This window comes from Lynx rufus, unplaced genomic scaffold (assembly GCF_022079265.1).
Source record: "Lynx rufus isolate CCGP_SWC_20201006 ecotype Redwood Valley unplaced genomic scaffold, mLynRuf1.p SCAF_15, whole genome shotgun sequence".
NCBI lineage: Eukaryota > Metazoa > Chordata > Mammalia > Carnivora > Felidae > Lynx > Lynx rufus.
In genome coordinates, this window is record NW_025814829.1 from 56,109,901 (window position 1) to 56,128,295 (window position 18,395).

The 18,395-nt window shown below is 40.6% G+C and overlaps 1 protein-coding gene across 1 annotated transcript in view; it reads right to left on the reverse strand.

The window, feature by feature from the left end:
- The window catches only part of PLD5 (phospholipase D family member 5), a 411,871-nt gene that overhangs the window by 99,893 nt on the left and 293,583 nt on the right, over positions 1-18,395 (reverse strand). The window contains exon 5 of the mRNA XM_047077346.1: positions 5,672-5,799. Coding sequence (XP_046933302.1) covers positions 5,672-5,799 — 128 coding nt within the window. The remainder of the gene's footprint in view (positions 1-5,671; positions 5,800-18,395) is intronic.

The following is an 18,395-nucleotide window of genomic DNA, read 5'->3' on the forward strand; positions in this document are numbered from 1 at the left end:
GACCCCTTTGTGGAAAAGCCTGTGGCGCTATCCCTTTCCTCCCACAGGATTCCCTGGTGGCCGTGGATTCCGGGGGAGCACCCTGAACCATGGGGGAGAGGAATACAGAAGCACACATATTGACTCCCTAGTCTTTGAAATTCGACCCAGAGGCTAAGAGAGTCTGCAGAACTCAGTACCAAGCAACAGCAGGTGCCAACCTGTGGCCATCATATCATCGTGGGTGTGCAATCAGAAAGAAGTGAATGAGTAAAGGGTTTCTTGATGAACAGTATTGTTACCTTTTCTTAAAAGAGCTAGTGAGATGAAATCTATAGCTAGGAAACAGCAAGATCATGGAAGAGAATGAGTTTTCATAAATATAATTTATTTTTTATTTCTTAAAAGTAAAAAAAAAAGTTTATTTATGAGAGAGACAGAGAGAACACGAGTGGGGGAGGAGCAGAGAGAGAGGGAAATAGAGGATCCGAAGCAGGCTCCACGCTGACAGCATTGACCCTGATGTGGCGCTTCAACTCACCAACTGAGATCATGACCTGAGCTGAAGTAGGACGCTCAACCAACTGAGCCACCCAGGTGCTCCATGCAGTTTATTTTTTAAAATTCTTAGCAGTGAGGGGTGCTTTAATGGCACAGTGGGTTAAGCGTCTGACTTTGGCTCAAGTCACAATCTCACGGTTCATGATTCAAGCCCCACGTTGGGCTCTGTGCTGACAGCTCAGAGCCTGGAGCCTGCTTTGGGTTCTGTGTCTCCCCCTCTCCCTGCTCCTCCCCAGCTTGTGTTCTCTCTCTCTCAAAAATAAATAAATAAACTTAAAAAAAAGTTTAAAATTACTAGCAGTGAAAGAAGAGTGAGGAGTTTGGAGAAAGACTGCCTGGATATGAACTCTAGCCTTACTACCTCCTGGAAGGTGCCCTTGGGTAAGTCACTTAATTGTGCCTCACTTTCTGCCTTTCTAAAATAAAGCCATGATGGTATTATTTACAATAAAGGGTGATCGTGAGAATTAAGTAAATTCATACTTTTTCAATCCTTAAAGAAGGCTTAGTACAGAGAAAGCCCTCAAGACAATGAAGCTTTGATTTTTAGTATTATTATTTCTCCTACTTGCCATACATTGAAGGGAATAATTAGTAACAATAATCTGATTGCACTAGAAAACTTCACAAAATATAAAGCTGATGAAAGAGGTTGAATTTGACGCTTGGAAAATGCATTCTAATTCTTCATGTAATTGTTAGCCTCACGCACAACTTTGTTCAAAGGAAAATCTGCTCTCACGTACGGGTCCTGCTGGGCAGTGTTTTATGCCACACTGAGGCAGACCAAGAAAAATCCCACGCAGCCAAGCACAGTTGAAAGGAAACCTAACTTAAGGTAGATGATTGAGCGTAATAATGGGATCCCAAATACTGAGTGCTATGGGGAGGGGTGGACAAGGTAGGAAACAGCACTTTTGTGGAAGTGCAGAGAGGCAGGGGAAAGGAGGTGGGTGTTGAAAGAGAACCCTCTTAGCAGGTGACATAGATGCAGGGAAGCTGATGGGATGCTAACTGTTCTCGAAGAAGAGTTTTAAACCCTGTCCCCTCCCCAGCTACATCTCGTCTCCAACCTCATCCAAGAGTATAGTCTCTTCTGAGAGGAAAATGAGAAAGACTGTTAAAGGAGGAATGAGATTTATTTTAGTTTTTAAGAGTTTGGTTTAGCAGAAAATGACAACTTTTCATCGATTTCCACCTCAGTCCCAGATGGGCTCTACCGACTTGACCATAAATCTAAAGAATAGGAGAGCCATCTCCAAATGCCTGATTCCTACACAGGTTAGAAAGTGTTTTACTATTTTACAGGAGAGAAGAGTCACAGAATAGCATCTGTTCTGTTTTTATTTTCCAATAGTATCTTCATTTGGAAGATGGCCATAATAGCCACCCTTAAGTTGCTATGAGAACTGAAGAATCAGGTCTGAAGCTATTAGCACAGTGCCTAGCACATACATACTAGCCTTTTGTAAAAAATAACAAAGATTTCTTCCATTCACCTCCTCCCAATTCCCTGGCCTCGGTGGAGTTTAACCTGTTATTAAATTTACAACCAGCATAACAATGCAGATTTCTGCAAAAGCATGTGCCCTGAAAACACTGATGGGTTAAACATTTGCTATCAATGTATGCATTTCATTCCAGCCTTTTCTCCAGCCTACTCAAGGGTGCTCTCCAAGGACTGTTTCCATGGACAGCTGGTGAATATGACACTTCATGTGCCCTCTCTTCATGGAGATGTTTGGAATTGTTAAAAAGGAAGCCCAAAATGGAGTCACTTATGTTAAATCCCATATCTGCAAACCAAGATTTAATATCTAATTTAACTGCAGTTTCAACCACTCTGGAATGTAACATTTAACCAGCCAATATGGAATTACCTGGTCCGCACTAGTGAAATAATCCACCAGAGAGATCTCTCCTGTTACCCTTAGCGAGGTGACTTTGCTTGAAATAATTCATTCTTTGCTAATAATTACCTTCCCCCCCCTCCCTTTCTTCCTTTAAAAACTTTTCCCTTTCTACGGCCCACAGAGCTCCTGTTTACTAATTCGTAAACGGTTGAATAAAGCCAATTTGATCCCTGAATTTACTCAGTTGAATTTTTGTTATTTAACAGAGTGCTGAGCACCTTTTCATAGTCCTCCTTTCTGTGAATTTATGATGGATCAAAAAATAAGTTTATTTTTTAACCTGTTATTTCACTTACTCCATAATTAAGATGCACCATGATATCCATTTAGGTTTTTAAAAGTAAACTCTGCTGGTATATCTGAGCTGGTCTCTTTGAAGGAGAGAAATCTCAGGAGTCCATTCTGTTTATTCTCCCTTTCATTACCTGGCTTATGAGCTGAGAACAAACCAGCTATGCGACAGGACAGGGTCAGAGGGACAGATCTGGAGGCCCAGCTCACACAACAGCATAATAGAGAGGTTGCAATTCTCCAGTTCCTACTGAGAAGGACATTTAAGTGAATGGCAAAGAGTTGACTGCTCCTTAGCAAAGGTGCTTGACTAGTTGTGAAACAGAGCTGGGTCCTGGTATTGTCCCATGTGGTCCTCTGACTCATGGGCAAGTCTGGTCTTCTCCATACATGAAGGGAAACTATCACTTCACAATGTGTAAGCCAGCAGAGATCCCAAGATGGTTTCAAGTCTTCATTTGACTAATAGGAAATAACGTGCCACCCATTCTTCATCTGCATTTACCATGTTTTGTGGGGAAGACTTGCCATTTCACAGTGAGGATGCATTTCCAAATGAGTACACAGCAAGGAATGAACCTTAAAAGGTCAGCCTACTTTCCTACAAAACACACAGCAAAAATCAGAGACCAAGGAGTAAGCCTCAAGCAGGGAAACCAACACTTGACTATTCATGTCCATTTGCCTAATGAAAGAAGTAAAAGGAAACGAAGATAACTTGCTCAAACATTTGGAGAAAAATGTCATTAAACCTGAATAATTCAAACCCCAGTCAAAAGGAATTCACGGAACTTTAAACCTTTTCAACTAACATTGCTTAATGACAAAGGAAATACAATTTGGTGGTGGGGAAGTGCATTAAAAAAAAAAAAGGCAAAATGATTCTCAAGTTAAAAACCACCTGAAGCAGAATTTACATGTAATCAGTATTGTGATAGAACCGATTTACCTATTTATTATAGGAGACCAAGCTGAAAATTTCTGGGCAAAAGATGCTTACTGATTAATAAAAGATGAATTCAGATATTTCTATAAATTAGACTTTTTATCTAACTCCTCTGAATTCATGAGGCTTTAATATTGCTTTTGACTTACTTCTGGTTTCTGAGGTAAGCCAAAGTTGCTATAACCAATATTTTTTATATCTGTGTTTGAAGGGCTATCAGACAGATATGTTAAATCAAAATTTGTATTTTTCATTAACAGAATTAATACTGAAAGGAATTGGCTTAAAAGATTTAGTACTGAAATTCAATTCAGGGCTCAGGTCTACTTATCTTTAAAATGGAGACAATAATAGTGTTTCCATCATAGGATCACTGTGAGGTTTAAAGTAAATAATTCATTTAAATGGTTTAGAACAGCACCTGGCATGCAATATAAGCTAGTTATTATTGTCATGATTGTTCATGGATACTATTATTTTGCTCAGAATCATTTTTATATCAGTAGATAGCGCCTTCAAATTTCCTGAGCAAATATAAAATAAACCATGTTTTGCCAATCTTGGATGGTGTCTGCATCCTAAAACTGACCAGAAAATTTTCTTCCAGTGTTTCCTTCTTGCTGGGGGGGAGACTGTATTATTAGAAATAACAGTGGTTTGGGGTGCCTGGGTGGCTCAGTTGGTTAAGTGTCCAACATCGGCTTAGATCATAATCTCACGGTTCGTGAGTTCGAGCTCCGCGTCAGGCTCTGTGCTGAGAGCTCAGAGCCTAGAGCCTGCTTCGGATTCTGTGTCTCCCTCTCTCTCTGCCCCTCCCCTGCTCACACTCTGTGTGTGTGTCTCTCTCTCAAAAAAGAAATAAAAAATTAAAAAATTAAAAAAAAAAAAGAAACAACAGTGGTTTGACCATCAAGACTGGATTACTGACTATCCTTTAAATATAAAACTAAACAAAACAACCTTAGATAGATTGTACTTTGGCTCTATACTGTCTATTCCCTGGAGAGGGAAGTAAGTGGACTTTTAGTATTTAGTTTGCCTGCTGTATATTTCTTTTACAGCTGCCACTGTTACCTGCCTGAACCAAAAGAAAGGAAGGTGTGGCATTTTAAGGACAAGAGGACAACAGTGGAAATCGGCGGGGGGGGGGGGGGTATGATTAAATCCCTGAATCCACCAGTACAAATATCAAGTTACCTTCTCTCAGATTTATCCTATGTGGCGATGTCTTTCTTTACAAGTTACGGCCTTGTGTCTATCTGTACATCCCTACTTTCTTTCCCATAAGAAATGCAGTGCAATTCACTTGGTAATTCCAGTGATCTGAATATTAAAAGAGCTCAGCTAAAAGCACGTATGGGCCGCTTAGCATGCATGGTTGACCGGCCAGTCTTCCTATGCACCCCAGGACCGGAGAACTTCCCGCCATCAGTTGACTGGTGGGAAGAAGGTGATTTGCAATCCTCTGTGGATCGCGCTGGCACAAATAAATACCTGAACATTACAGATTTATCAAGTGAACCTTCAAGATATTTGAAGCGAATTATTCACAAAGAGGAAGATGACATCCTCATGTTAAAATATTTATTAAAGGAATAACACAAAGGATTACTGTTCTCAAACATATTACCCTCCGCTGAAGTTATGTTTTCCTCTGTCTCACAGATTCTGTGACCCCACGCTGAACATTTAGGCCCGGATACCATAAATCACGTGCCATCCTGCTCTCCAGAATCTGGAGGTAGCATCTGAATTACAAAAGCAGAGACACAATAGTAGCATTTGGGGTGGATGATGCTGTCAAGGAAGGTGTCTCCTTTTACATGAAACAGAGGCGAGCCTGTTACAACTACACAGTTAAAGATAAAAAATGCTGTAGGTTTTGTTTCCCACAGCCACAGTATGGGTGACCAAGCGCTTTATGAAGCTGGCACCTCTGATGCCGAGGGAACTCGGAGTTCATGTGATGTGCAAGGATTACCTGCCCCAGTGACTGCCAGTCTAAGCCGGCACTGCCGATGTAAACATGCTGCTTGTCCACGATCCAGAAGGAAGACTGCAGCCGGCCCTTGTTGTAGGCGGTCATGTTCATGTAGGTCACCTCGGCTCCTGGGGAGATCAAGGACATCCTGGTCAGCCTCAGAGTCAAGGCAATCAGACATCTACCAGCAACAATACTCATGGTTTGCACTGATCACAAATGGCATTCAGGAAGGCCAAATATTTACATTAGCGTGGTGCACAGAAGACCCCCCAGGAGTTACTTTGTTCTCAAAAGAATCCAAAAGGAAAATCATAAGAATTACACCTGCACCTGGTCAGAGGAGGCTCTAGTATCCACAAGAGACAAGAACTGTGGCTTCTCCAGTCAGATGTGATTCAAATCCCGGCTCCATCACTTACCACCCGGATGGTGAGATACGTGCACCAAACTTTTTTTCTTTTAGAGAAATTTTCATACAGATTTGCGATCAATAAAAGGGTCGTCCTGTTTCGTATTACAGCTCTCCTTTGCAAGACATTGTCTCTCTTATCCTTTCTATTCGTTATTTTCACCCTTGACCCTTCAACTGCTTTTGCTTCTTCATTATCCCTCTTCATGACTTAATCTGGATTTGGCCTCCTACTGGCCTTTCTTTTTAAAAAAAATTTTTTTAATGTTTATTTATTTTTGAGACAGAGAGAGACAGAGCATGAAGAGGGGAGGGTCAGAGAGAGAGGGAGACACAGAATCTGAAGCAGGCTCCAGGCTGTGAGCCGTCAGCACAGAGCCCGACGCGGGGCTTGAACTCACAGACCGTGAGATCATGACCTGAGCCGAAGTCGGACACTTAACCGACTGAGCCACCCAGGCGCCCCTTCTACTGGCCTTTCTTAATCTGATGGTTAATTTAAGCAACGATTATGTAAGCCTTACAAAAACGCAACCGTGAATGGTAAACTAGGTCACTCAAACTACTGTTAAAACCCAAAAACACATTTTAAGATCTAAATCTAGTTTTTAAAAAACGTTTTATTTATTTTTGAGAGAGACACGCAGAGAGAGTAGGGGAGAGGCAGAGAGGGAGGGGGACAGAGTATCTGAAGCAGCATCCAGGCTCTGCACTGACAGCAGAGAGCCTGATGTGGGGCTTGAACTCACAAAATGTGAGATCATGACCTGAGCCGAAGTTGGACGCTCAACCAATGAACCACCCGGATGCCCTTAAGTTTCAGTAACTCTTTAATTTTTTTCAAGTTTATTTATTTATTTATGAGAGAGAGAGAGACAGAGAGAGAGACAGAGAGAACAAGCAGGGGAGGGGCAGAGAGAGAGGGAGAGAGGGAATCCCAAGCAGGCTCCACACTGTCAGCTCGGAGCCCCATGTGGGTCTCGAACTCACAAACCGTGAGATTATGACCTGAGATGAAACAAAGAGTTGGACGCTCAACCGGCTGAGCCACCTAGGCATCCCTTCAGTAACTGTCCTAAGCACGACGTGTCATAATTGTCATGCTGTTCCATATTGCTGCCTCAGGACTATGCATTTACAACTTCTCAAAACAAACATATAATCCACTGAACGCCATTAAGTCTATTTATTGATTTTTATTTCAGTAGAGTTGAAACATGAGTTTCAGGTATACAACACAGTGATTCGACAAGTCTCTACATTACACTGTGAGGCCCACAAGTGTAGCTACCAGCCGTCACCATGCAACACTATTAAAACACCACTGACTGTATTCCCTACACTGTGCCTTTTATTCCTGTGACTTCTTCATTCCCTAACTGGAAGCCTGAATGCAATTAAACTTAAATAAATTCTTCTAAATTTCCACTTCTTTAAAAGAACAGACCCATATGCGTATGTTCCATGAAGTAGCTATTTCGTTTTCAGACATTCAATATTAATGAAGAGGATGAATTCTTGGTGGCCTACTGGTCACCGTCTTCATGAGCAGAGGAAGATGTAACACTGTAGGCATACGGATATATTCCAGGATATCAGAAAGGAGGAGTGGTTTATATATGAGCTTCACCTGTAACTCTTGGGAAAAGGTAAAGTGAGAACCTGGGCCCTGAGGCAGGATGTCGAGAGGGGCTATGGGGCTGGAGCAAGACCGGGGGGAGGCTAGCGTGCAGGGAGATTTCCTTGGCCTCCAGCCACCCTGGAATAGTCTCATCTAAGGAATGGTTACAGGCCCCAGAGGATGAACAGTTGGGTAGAGTGGGCTCTCAATGTCCAACGTGGGTGGTTGCCACAGTAATTCTGGAGAGACCCACATCTGCACAGATGGTGTGGTGCCCCGGTGTCCCCCAAAGACACAGCTGCCAGTGCTCCCAGGTGGATGAAGAGCAGCGTGTGTCTTTGGGAAAGTGTCCCTTTCCTACGGCTGCCGTAACACAGTGAATGGGTTAAAACAACAGAAGTCTACTGTGTCTCGGTTCTGGAGATGGCAAGTCCAGAATCAAGGTGCTGGCAGGGGAGCCTGCAGGGGAGAGTCCCTCCTTGTCTCTTCCCACCTTCTGGGCAATGTCTGATGTTCCACCGCGGGCCCACCTCTGTTGTCACATGGAGTCTCCCCCTGTTTGTGTCTCAGTTTCTCCTGTGCTCATAAGGACACGAGTCCTGTTGAATTAAGGGCCCACTTCACACAAGTGTGATCTCATCTTAACTAATTATATCCCCAAAACGCCTCTTTCCAAATAAAGTCACATTCTAAGGGGCCGAGCATTAGGTCTTCAACATGTCTTTTTTGGGGGGGCACAAGTCAATCGACAACAGAGATCCAGGCCACTTTCCCTGGCCATGCCCTTCAACAGCACTAGACTGAGCAGCACTGAGGGAAGCATCGTCTCATCTCTGGAAGGAAGAGAATGAAGGTGGTCTTGGTGTTTGCCTCAGGTTTTTATCTTCAACAGGTGTCTCCAGGCAGGCCTTCACCTGCCTTCTTATTCTGACCAGAAACAACTGTAACCCTCTGTGACCCCGGCTGGCTCTCACCTCCTGGCCTGGAACACCGTGCCTGAAATTTGACCCACAGCCAATTGCTACTTTGCACTGCATTGTTTACTTTTTATTAGATCCCTATCTGTTCTCATTCAGGTCTGCTGGAGCCCCAGGCCACTGGTCCATTTGAGGGAACACTGGGTGTATGGGAGGGGGCCACTGGGACCATCCCTTTTGACCTCTCGATGCCACAGTGCACGGCCACTGCCCTCAAAGGACTTCATTAATTTACTTGGTACTTTAGCCCAAGGACTGTGATTTCAGGACCATGGGGCTTTTGTGATGCTCCAGCCAGAGCCTCCACAGTTAGTTATTGAGGCCTATAATTATTCTATAAAGGAACAGAAACTTTCCGTCAGCAAACCTTTACTGATATATACCAGGTATACCAGATACATACCACATATATATCTGATATACACAGGTAAATATCAGAAACCTGATATATACCAGATACTATGTTACGTGACAGTAGCAACACACGACCTAAAGTGGCTGAGTCAAGTCCAGGCCCACAAATAAAGTGTGATATTTAAAACAATTGGGATTGTTCACATAGCAAGGGGGCACCAAGTATCCGAAAGATCAGGAGGAGAGTCCCCATCGCTGTATCAGGGAACTCCAAGTGAAGGCCAAGGGCATGAATGGCTTCACAGTTGTGCTGGGGGCCATGGCCACATGTGCAAAAGCCCTGGTACCACGTACAGACATCAAGCAACAAGTAGTAATAGTAACATCCATCCACTCAACACTACATGCACCCAGCACCAACACAGCTGGGCTACAGCAACCCCGCACGGGATGTTATAGTTTCCCCATTTCAGGATACAACAAACAACTGCACGCGGTGTCCTAAATCAGCTGAAAAAATATTTGCCTGCATATAGTTTGTGGAATGTCACTTTCCCACTAACAATGATATGTCTGTTTGGGGCACCTGGGTGGATCAGTTGGTTAAGACTTCGGCTCAAGTCATGATCTTGCGGTTCATGAGTTCGAGCCCCGCGTCAGGCTCTGTACTGACAGCTCAGAGCCTGGAGCCTGCTTCAGATTCTGTGTCTCCCTCTCTCTCTGTCCCTCCCCTGATCGCTCTCTCTCTCAAAAACAAAACAAAACATTAAAACGTTATAAAAAGAATTATGTTTTTCTATCTATCCATCCTCCATCTATCTCTGAAGAAGACCTAAGCTTTTATCTTATTTTATACCTGACAGATAAATAGTCATATCCAACATGTCCCTGTTTATTACAGGCATATTATTCAATGTTTAGCTTAAAATAATTTATTTTACATGCACTTAGAAAATATCTTTGTTGACTGGTTACAGAGATTAGCCTCATCCTACTGTCTTTTTATATGTATTAGAAAGGTATGGTTAAAATCCAATGTTTTCTGGGGGCGCCTGAGTGGCTCAGTCAGTTAAGTGACTGACTTCGGCTCAGGTCATGATCTCGCGGTTTGTGAGTTCGAGCCCCGCGTCGGACTCTGTGCTGACAGCTCAGAGCCTGGAGCTGCTTTGGATTCTGTGTCTCCCTCTCTCTCTGTCCCTCCCCTGCTCACGTTCTGTCTCTCAATAACAAATAAACGTTAAAATAAATTCAAAATCCAATGTTTTCTGACTATAAAACATATTTAATCACAAAAGTCGTTAATGCATCACTTAGTGCAGTATTATTTACAGAAGCTAAATTCAAGTTCATTTTCTAGTGTTATGCTAGAATTTGAATTGGCAAAGATGGTCCATACATTTTTGTGTATTTAAATTTTAATGTTTAAAGTTTAAAAATGTTCATATTTTTATATTTTGTAAAACACAAAATTTGTAATACTTAATATTTAAAAATATTATACTTTAAAGAACAAACAATTCTAAAATTTGTATGGAACCACAAAAGGCCCCGAATAGTCAAAGTAATATTGAAGAAGAAAAACAAAGCGGGAGGCATCACAATCTCAGACTTTAGCCTCTACTACAAAGCTGTAATCATCAAGACAGCATGGTATTGGCACAAAAACAGACACATAGACCAATGGAATAGAATAGAAACCCCAGAACTAGACCCACAAGCGTATGGCCAACTCATCTTTGACAAAGCAGGAAAAAATATCCAATGGAAAAAAGACAGCCTCTTTAACAAATGGTGCTGGGAGAACTGGACAGCAACATGCAGAAGAATGAAACTAGACCACTTTCTTACACCATTCACCAAGATAAACTCAAAATGGATGAAGACCTGAATGTGAGACAGGAAACCATCAAAACCCTAGAGAAGAAAGCAGGAAAAAACCTCTCTCACCTCAGCCACAGCAATTTCTTACTCAACACATCTCCAAAGTCAAGGGAATTAAAAGCAAAAATGAACTATTGGGACCTCATCAAGATACAAAGCTTCTGCACTGCAAAGGAAACAACAAAACTAAAAGGCAACCAACAGAATGGGAGAAGATACTTGCAAATAACATATTGGATAAAGGGTCTGTATCCAAAGAACTTGCCAAACTCAACACCCAAAACAAAATAATCCAGTGAAGAAATGGGCAGAAGACATGAATAGACACTTTTCCAAAGAAGACATCCAGATGGCCAACAGACACATTGAAACAATGCTCAATGTCACTCATAATCAGGGAAATACAAATCAAAGCCACACTGAAATACCACCTTACACTGGTCAAAGTGGCTGAAATGAACAAATCGGGAAACTACAGATGTTGGCGAGGATGTGGAGAAATGGGAACCCTCTTGCACTGTTGGTGGGAATGCAAACTGGTGCAGTCACTCTGGAAAACAGGGTGGAGGTACCTCAAAAATTAAAAATAGAGCTACCCTGTGATCCAGCAATAGCACTACTAGGAATTTACCCAAGGGATACAGGAGTGATGATTCATAGAGCACATATACCCCAATGTTTATAGCAGTGCTTTCAACAATAGTCATATTATGGAAAGAGCCTAAATGTCCATCAACTGATGAATGGATAAAGAAGATGTGGTTTATATGTAAAATGGAATACTACTTGGCAATGAGAAAGAATGAAACAACAGCAATGTGGGTGGAAATGGAAGGTATTATGCTGAATAAAAATAAGTCAGTCAGAGAAGGACAGTTATCATATGTTTTCACTCATATGTGGATCTTGAGAAACTTAACAGGAGACCATGGGGGAAGGGAAAGGGAAAAAAAATAGTTACAAACAGGGAGGGAAGCAAACCACAAGAGACTCTTAAATGCGGAGAACAAACTGAGGGTTTATGGGGGAATGGGGGAGAGGGGGAAATGGGTGATGGGTATTGAGGAGGACACTTGTTGGGATGAGCACTGGGTGTTGTATGTAAGCGATTACCATGGGAATCTACCCCCAAAAGCAAGAGCACACTTTACACACTGTATGTTAGCCAATTTGACAATAAATTATATTAAAAAAGTAAAAATTAAAACAATTAAATAAAAACATTAGACTTTAAGATTACAAAATAGCTTTAAAAGCTGGCTTGATTCAAGTAAATAGTTCTTTCAACAGCCTTGAAAATGTAATGAGTTAAGTTTGATTAACCAATTTTTGCTTTCCTAGATTTCATTTTTAAAGGGAAAACTATTCTTTCAGCCCATGACCCACTGTGCAGAGGCCCCAGGATGTCAATGAGATGCTCATCACAGCAACCTTGCACCCTGGGACAGCTGGCTGGTGGCTTCGAGGTGGGGGGGGGGTGTCTGAATCTCTGGAGTCTGATCCTATCTCAGCCGGATCATCTGTTTGTTTAAGTAACGGTTAATAGGAGTTATGGCAATTCCAAACAGTGTTTCTAGATGCCCAAAGTGATAAATCAAGAATATGAACTTGTTTTTATAGTTGCTTATAAAATACCTTCATGGTGTCTAAGAAGTCTAATTAAGTCTTTAAAAAGCTACAACATGCTACCATGGTGCTCACTGCTCAGGGCCTAATTGGCCACACTGATCAAGATAAAGTGGTGTGTTACATCCTTTTTGGAAAGTAAAAACATTAAAAAATCAGGAAATCCCAAACTGCTAATTACAACTGCCTTGAGTTTTAACAGAGATGCTGTATCGAAATTTAAGAGGATGCTCCTGGTTTCAGGGGGTTTTTGTTTCTTTACAGTTTTACCAAAATTGTTATTCTTATGGTATTAACCAGATAATCCTGCACTTTATTTTGTGGATAATTTCAATGAAGATAATATGCCACAGAAACTTATTAATAGAGAAAATGAAAACAGTGGCTAAAAAGTTATTTATTAATTAAAAATTATTTAAAGGAAAAAGTATACTCTCAAAATGAATTGGAAGGTTACTACCTTGGAGAATCAAGTTGACTGCATATCCATACACTTAAAAATGTGTGGATTCTCCAGAGCCTTCCTTGGAGAAGACTTGACGGCATTCAGTTTGCTTATCATAGATCCGTTCCATACCTCGTTCCGTGGAATTTACAACTATTTCACCTACAGCCTTGTTCATTTCCAGAGAGCCTGATGTTTGCTTCATTGTCAGATTTCAGAGAAGCTCATTGTTCCTCGTGTGTGAAGCATGTGTGGATGACAGCATATGAGTGGACCTCCGGGCCACCCCTACCTTCTTGTGACGCAGACCCGTGGGGGCCACCATTCCAACAGTGCCTATGAGGTGATTTTGAGGACAGGACTACGTTTGTAGTTCTGCTTCTTTATCATCAGCTCAAAAATCTTTATACTCCTATTTTGATCAGAAACAGGTTCACAAATAATATTAGACATTTGTTGAAGAGTAGTTAATTCGTCATCTCAGAATACCCATCCCAATCTAACTAAAGAAAGCTCCAGGAATGTGTTGTTGTCTCTAGAGTGATATAAAGCTAGTGCTCTCAAAACAGAATGTTAGAGCTTATGGAGAGGTTTAGCCTTGGGATGTTCACATATCCTTACACATAAGAAAGAGAACTCAAGGGGAAAATGAGCAACTTTAGAAGGCATATGGCTGAAGAATTTAATTTTTAATTCTAGTGTAGATAAGGAGAGTTACCTATGCTTAAAAAATTTGTATAATCTAGATGTATCTCCTATGTATCTAGTGGCTTTCTCTCTTTTGGTCTCTCTCATGGAAGGGAAACAAAATCTTCACAGGATATTTTTGTTAGTTGATGTTAGATGTTAGATGTAGTTGAGATGTGCATCATTTCTTCCCAGCCAGTACCCTCTTTGTATTTTTTTATTTTTATTTTTTATTTTTGAGAGAGCTCATGAGTGGGGGAGGGACAAAGATGGGGGGAGACAGAAGATCCAAAGTGGGCTCTGCATTGACAGCAGTGAGTCCAATGTGGGGCTTGAACTGACGAATCGTGAGATCATGGCCTGAGCCGAAGTCAGACACCCAACCGACTAAGCCACCTAGATGCCCCAGTGCCCTCTTAGAGTGCCCGATGCACCCGTGTGATGCCAAATAAGACAGTCAAGGCACCATGTGAGCCTATCTAGTCTCTATCTGGCCACAGATAATTAGACCAGGTGTAAACACCTGACCTATGCCGAGCCAGTATGATTTTCTCAATATTGAGTCACAAAGTAAGTTAATTAAAAGAAGCTGTGCTGGAGAGTCACGCACAGATGGAAGTTGCTCTGTCCAAGTTCACATAAATGAGGAACAGGAGAAGGCAAGCCTCAGGGAGACAGCAACAGATACATATGGATAAGAATGGAAAAGACAACATCCCCCCAAGAGAAGGAAGTGAAAGTGAGACTGTGGGGGAGGAAAGAACGTGGTAGTCCCACCGCCAAACCCAGCATCACTTCTTACCTTGAGCTCTTCTAGATCCTTAGAATAAATTCCGTGTTATTTACACTGGTTTCAGAGGGGTTCTGTTTCTCTACTAACTTACTCTTGCAAGTTATGTACTTATAAGTTATGCAGTACTTAATTATTCTTGTAAGATTGTACTTTATTTTGTGCACACATAATTCCAGAAGTCCAGCACCCTTGAAATGTGTATTTTTAATATTTGACTAAAATATTCAGTTCTGGCCTAACAGCCATGCAATTTTGAGCAAGTTCCAGTTGCCCAAATTGCATGATTAAGTGTTTCAAATTTTGAAGATTTAAAATAAACATCCTGTCAAAATATTCATCATAATGACACAATAGAAAATATGCTAGTGCACTGTGGTTAAGAAGTGAAAAATAAAGTTCCACATTCTCCATGAATCATCGGAATGAAGATCACACAGAATCTATCTCCAAGTTTATTTCCAGAAAATCAGCTGTTGCAAGATTATCAGCAGCTTTAGTAAATCTTACAACATTTATACATTCAAGAGAATATATGTAGCTTGTGGGTAAACTATGAAGCACCATCTACAAATGGACACCTGTGAACTTTCCACTTTACTAAAAACTAGAACCTTACCATTATGATTAAAGTCAGTACTTCCAGGGCACCTGGGTGGCTCAGTGGGTTAAGCGTCTGACTCTTGATTTCAGCTCAGGTCATAATCTCACAGTTCAGGAGTTCGAGCCCCACATTGGGCTCCGAGCTGACAGTGAGAAGCCTGCTTAGGATTCTCCCTCTCTCTGCCCCTTCCGCATACTTTCTCAAAATAAATAAATAAACTTAAAAAAAAAAAAAGGCAGAACTTTCCAATCAAAGGTGATTCTGTCCCCCTATCCTCAGAAACGTAGCAATATCTGGAGGCATTTTGGGTTGTCACAACTGGCAAGAGAAGGGCTATTAGCATCCAGTGAGTAGAGTTCAGGGATGCTGAACATCCTGTAATACACAGGGAAAACCTGCAAACGTCAAGAGTCCCAAGGGTGAGAAATCTGGCATTAACGTTTGTGTATTTATGCTTGATCTGAAATCCCTGCCACTTTCCTCCAAATCAACAACTATCCTGAAGTTATTAGTATTTGCCACTGTCTTGTTTTTAAATATTTCATCATACGTATATGTATCCTTAATAGCACTATAAAAAATGTGTTTATCACCAGCTGTGAGACACATTATTAATGAGCCTCAAGTGTGTATCAAAAGGAAATGCATTAGTTATCAATAATTATAGATTTCTGGAAAGGTTTTCAGATGCATCCTGAAAGCAAATTTTGCAGCAGAAATTTGTCTTATTGATCAAGCACTTCTTCTGAATATATTAATTTGTGTGAGCAATGAAAAGGTCAGAGCTAGCCCATTTTGGGGGACTTTAATAAAACCAGCACAGGTAACTCAGCAACATTTTGAAATCCATTCGGCTTAAAGGCTAAAGGGAACATCGCAGGGTAAAAATCAGCGGTCATGACATATCTCTGCTTTCAAATCATTCAGTGAGTGATATTCAGAAAAATTTTAAGATAACCCGTTGTAGAAAAAGTGAGTCTTCAATGCATGTTTCAGGCTTAGTTTTAACATCTCTATTCAAATATTGTCAAAACCACATTGTGGAATTTTTCATGGGTTGCCTTTGATGCTTTGCTTTTTAGGCCACAGGTCTGGAGCTCACAGGGGAGTTTCTACATGTTGTGTCTTCCCTCCTTATATTCTTCATACAGTTAGACTATTCTGCTTCTAAGGAATTCAGTTCTAAGGAATTACCTTACAGTCCAACAGGCAAGCTATTTATAGGAATGGTTGACTTAAGGAATCATTAGGCTTAAAATAAAAAAAAAATGCTTAAAAATAAAGCTTGCTTAAATTATAGTTTCTCAATTATGCATTAAAAAATAGAAAAATTCCACACTGAAAACAGAAAAGCAAAGGCATGATCTACAATGGTCATCAGTTATCCTAAACCATGATAAGGTCTAGAGGCTGATGTCCAGAGCAAATGCTTAGGGCTTCCTCTCTCTTGCCCCTCCATGCTGAGGTCACATGACTATTTACACGGACACCAACATGGAGATCGGGGAATGAGGGCCACTACTGAGGCTTCTGTTTCGGTACCAGTGTTCACTGGAAGGAGGAGGCCTGTCAGAGTCCGGTGCTGTTGTGATGCCAGGAAGGATGGGAACCTGGGAGCTCTGGAGAAGGTTTGCTTCATCTGGGCAAAGCCCAAATCATTCTGTTTACCTTACCTTACTGTTTCCGTAGTGACAGAAGACTCCAGAGCCCAATCTGTTAGGCTTCTGGGTACCAGCCTGCTTATGTGGAACATAAGCACTTCATCTAACACAAATTGATAGTTTAAAGGAGACATGTCAAGAAGAAAAAGCATATGGCTACCACTGAGGGCAATCAAATGGAAGAAACAGGAATTCTTAAGGACATTTGAGAAGATATTTCAAAAGAATAATCTAAGAACAAAAAAAATGTTCTTCAAAAGATCCAAAATACGAATTTCATGAAGGCAATGTAATATAGGATTGGCAAAGCTGGAAACTGAAATAGTGATCTAGAAGTTCAAATGCAGTAATTGACAACACAGAATGAATCTAAAGAAATTGAAATGATCATTGAAAAGTTGATGCATGAAGGATATATCGTGGGAACTGATATCTCAAAATCTCAAAGGGAGAAAAAGGGATGTCTCTGAAAGTAGAAAAAAAAAGCATGATAAATGTGAGCAAAAAAAGTATGAAGTTAGAGGATTTACTTAAGATACTCAAAATCCAATTATGAGAGTTCCAGAGAGAACCAAAATCAGACAGGAAGAAATTACAAAATAGATTACGAAGCAAAATTTCTTATTGTGTTTTATTTATTTTTAAAGGGCATACATTTCTAAATGATGAAAGTCTATCAGTCTCTGGGAAAACCATAAAAAAGTCTCAAACACACATCAAAATTTTTCAGAACATTGGAAATAAATAAGATCCTAAAAGCTTTCAGAGAAAGCGAATTTATAGAAATGATAACATACAAAGATTAGTAAATATGATTTATACCAGATATTTTAACAGTAACAATGAAGGCTAGGAAATAGTTCGAAGGGAGATAAATTTGTATACCTAACAAAGACTGGAGAATGGCCTCCACCATCATGAGGCCAAAAAAAAAAAAAAAAAAAATAGGAAAGGAAATGTAGAAGACGAGGGAGGGATCCACAAAGGGTATCTCCAAGAAATAGCAAATAAAATGGACAGAGTCCTGATGTGTCAGACTGTGGTAAGGTGATATGTTAAAGCATTTTAAGATGATTTAATATGAGGTACACAGAACCATGAACTAAAATGAAAAAAAAATGGCTGCACAAGAGGAAATGTGATCACTGTATATAGCTCAGTTGTTAATAATATTTCAGTATAAACAGTAAATATTGATTTAACAGCAACAACAGCCATGATGACAAAAGATGACAGACTTCTAATGGGAGGCTCAGGAGACAGGAAGTACCTGCTTGTGCTGGGGATGGGCCGGCAGAGAGGGGAAGGAGTGACAGGAGACAGGTAATGTATTCCATATTCCACAACAGTAATTAAACAGGTCATATTTGAAACAAAACATCAAGAAATAGAAATATGAATAGGTTACATAAAAAAAAGTAATACTAGACAATACAGATAAAAGTAGTAAAGATAGCTTCTGGAAAGAAAGAATTGGAAGTAGGTTGACAGCTCAGGGTGAGGCTTTCTTTATTACATGCATTGTTGTTGTTTTCTATTTTATATTTCCCTGTATTACCTTGATCAATAATAAATTAAAAGGATATATAGATGGGGGAAAAAGTACATCAATATAATATGAACTATTTGCCGAATGCCAAACTAGTTTTATTTTACTGGTGAAATT